The 3,561-nt window shown below is 40.8% G+C and overlaps 1 protein-coding gene across 1 annotated transcript; it reads right to left on the bottom strand.

Moving 5' to 3' along the window:
• Positions 1-2,975: 2,975 nt before the first annotated feature.
• Positions 2,976-3,557, bottom strand: LOC100472473 (olfactory receptor 5A1; the record flags this gene model as incomplete). Its single annotated transcript, XM_011217784.3, has 1 exon — positions 2,976-3,557. A coding segment is annotated over one exon (582 nt), but the record flags the coding sequence as incomplete, so codon positions are not given.
• Between the last annotated feature and the right edge of the window lie 4 nt (positions 3,558-3,561).

Here is a 3,561-nt window from a genome sequence, read left to right as displayed (position 1 = left end):
TTTGGATTTTGAAACTAGAATAAAATATTTTGAAATTAGAGTAAAAATTAAAAAGGGGAGACTTTTTAATCTCTGCCTCAAAACTTTTTTAAAAATAAGTTATTTAATGTTTAAATATGTTCTAGAAAGTGTTTCTGGCAAAACTGAGTTTGTAAATATTTTATAAAATTCCTTTATACTTTAACCAAGTCAGTTTTTTCATTTCTAAGGGGAAAGAGCTATATTTCAGAGATGGAAAATTTCCGAATGAGAGAGAGAAAGCTGGTCTTCAGAGTATTTTGTTCCGGAAACAGTGGATTCATGTTGTGATCCAATGGTCTCTTTTCCCTTTTGTCTACAGTTAAAGAGGAAGGGGGCAGAAAAGGCTAAAGAAGGCTCAGGCTAGGCTCACACTTGCTTTAGGCACAAAGTGGGTTAGATTTCTCAGACTAGGGAAATGGGTACTCTCATACCTGATTGAAGAATTAAGCCCATTCAAGGCAGGAATATGGTAACACATCTCTCACTGCAATTAAGCAGTTTTGCTTAAATAAGTTATGCCTAGAGAGAGCAAAGATGGAAAGTGATTGAGGATTGATGTATAGGGTGTTTTATTTGCTTTCCACTTTATCTCTAGTTGTATATTATACTTAAAATAATTAGTACTGCCAAAGTTTCAAATTGTTATGAATAACAGTTGAATTAAAAACTCTCTTAAATTTTTTTTTCAAGAAGAGTAATAGATGGGAAAAAGGATCTAATTTTGTTTGGTGTCTCTTTCATTGAAACAAATCTACAAGAAGCCTTCTTAGCCATACACAAGGCAGCAATATAAGCACTATTCTCAGCAAAAGCCAAAATTACTGTAAATGGTGAATCATTCACTTATCAAACAAATACTTGTTCCATGCCTACTATATGCTAGACACTGTGTTAGGTTCTGGGAGAAAAGCAGTGAACAAGGATCAGTCTCTGTTTTCAAGAAAAAAGAAGGATCTGGGTTGAGTTTATTCTAACCAACAGAACTGTGAGATAATAAATTTATGCTGTTTAAGCCACTTAGTTTGTTGTAATTGGTTTGTAGCAGTGATAGTAAACTAATACACTCAGATTCTTCAGACCAAACTATGTAGAGGCCACGTTTTATTCTGCTTACATGTAAAGCTCCCTCTCGAGGTCAGGTGGAGGTCTATGATGTATGAACTGAAATGGGTTGTCAAATAAGACAGATAAGGAAAACAAAGGGCATGCATGTGTGTTTTAACTTGAAGAAGAAGAAGGTAAAATGATTTGATACTGAATAATCTGTAGATTTTCTTTAAGGTAAACCTTTTCCCATAATTTTCATAAACGGAATCACTTCTTTTAGGAAGAAAGAATAATTATCCTTAGTCAAACTTACTCATTTGGATTAAAAAATACCAGAATTCAAGCATGTTAATTCTAAGTTTCAAGGGAATAATCTATTCTTAGGTCCCCAAGTCTGCTCTTTTGGCCAGTCTGGCCCCTCCATTGGATCTTACATCTGAAATAATCATAGAGGCTTCCTCACATTATCCTCTGGCAGCTGGGGAAGATTTAACTAGAGCTATCTGGGGCATAGAATCCATCAATAGAGGTGAGTCTCAGAATTTCCAATACAATGCCATATAGTCCTAATATTCACAAAGGCAACTGATAAAGGAAATTTAGGAAAAGTTACCTATTGGGTAATACTACTGGGTGTTATTTCTATGGGTCATTTTAAGTTCGCTTGACTTTGGGAAAGAATTTAGAAGACCAGAGACAAACATCTTTCCTCCCCATGCATCCTTTATGGTCTTGCAGACATGAAAGAAATAATTGATCCACCTATACGAACAACAAAATCAAATAAAATCTTTTTACAAACCCAGTAGACCCACACTATTGGAAAGTGAGTGTGCTGGGAAGGGGACAGAGCCACAAATGAATGAAAGAGGGATTTGCCAGCAGGAATTGTTGTGCTGGCCAACTCCACTGTGATTACCCTCCATGAAGGAGGAATGACCTGGAGGTGAGAGCCTGAGTGTACCTTCCTGAGATGATAGCAGATAATACTCATTGTAGGTCTTCAGGGGTTAATCTATTAAGAAACAAGGATCTTATAGGAGCAATGGGTTCAGATAGAAGAGAGCAACAGGAACTCAGAATGTGGTGAGAAAAGGAGAGCATGCTATGAAATGGAGTCAGGGGCTGAACAGGTGGAGGGATGACATGGTAGAAATCAAGGAGATACTGAGCAAGTAGGCAGTTTAGGTGACTAAGACTGGGAAGAAGAGCACTGTGGGGTGATTCTGTGGGGTTCAGAATTTCTAGGCCTCTACATAGCTGAGATAGAAAGGCAGCCAAATGTAATATCCTTCAGTCTTAGCAAATTATTCAGTAGTCATAATGGGAGTCCAGCAGGGATGCCTTGGAAGAGTGTTTAATGGAGTAGGCATCTTGTTCTTTTAATTCACCTCAACCATACACAGTGTATCTTTTTGGGTTCTGCCATTTACCGGTAGTAAGAGTCATACATTTGTACAACATCAGGGCTGTTTGTGGTTAAATGTGGAAAGATCATGGGCAGAGCATGGGATCTGGAGTTGGGAAGACCTGGGTCTGGATGGGTTCTGCCTCTGAGTTCCCATATGGCCCTGGGTAAGTCAGTCTTCCTTATGGGACCGCATTTCCTCATTTGTAACAAGGGGATGGTGCTATGTGCATCACAGAACTGCAATGAGTATTTAAGTAAATAATGTGCCTGGTACACGTTAAGCACTTAATAAAAGGTGGTTATTATAATACCAGCTGTGAGGACAGGGCATCCTGGGGTGGTGTTTCTGCTAAAGTAATCTCTTCCCCCTTTTGACTATCCATGGTGGGGTCAGCAGATAGATGGCCATGCACACAAGATGTCCCCCTTGTCAATGCTAGAGGAGAAAGTAGATGCCAGGGATCATTTGTCTCTGTCAGTCTGGAGACATATACGTTCAATCATGAACTAGGAAAAACACTTTCTTCTTCTCCAACACCTTCCACAGGGCATCTTTGATCTCTCTGTTCCTCAAACTGTAAATGAGAGGGTTCAGCATAGGGATCACCAGCGAATAGAACACAGACACCATCTTGTCCCTGCCAAGTGAGTAGCTGGAGATGGGTCGCAGGTACATGAAAAGGGCCGTCCCAAATAATAGAGTCACCACTATCAGGTGCGAGGCACATGTGTTGAAGGCTTTCCTTCGGCCTTCCACTGAGCGGATCTTCAAGACAGCAGCTCCTATGTAACTGTAGGAGATGAGGAGGATGAGGAATGATGTCCCCCCCACAGTGACCACCACGAGAAAATTCACCACTTGGCTAGGGAAGGTGTCAGAGCAAGAAAGTGCCAGGACTGGTGGGAGGTCACAGAAGAAATGGTTGATGATGTTGGGTCCGCAGAAGTGGAGCCGGAATATGGAGCTGGCCTGGACCAGGGAGCTCAGGAAGCCACCGGCATATGCCCCAAGCACCATGCGCGTACAGAGGCCCTGGGACATGATGGCCGTGTAGAGCAGGGGATTGGAGATGGCTGCGTAT

Source organism: Ailuropoda melanoleuca, chromosome 16 (genome assembly GCF_002007445.2).
Source record: "Ailuropoda melanoleuca isolate Jingjing chromosome 16, ASM200744v2, whole genome shotgun sequence".
Lineage (NCBI taxonomy): Eukaryota > Metazoa > Chordata > Mammalia > Carnivora > Ursidae > Ailuropoda > Ailuropoda melanoleuca.
This window is presented reverse-complemented; position numbering and strand designations above follow the sequence as displayed.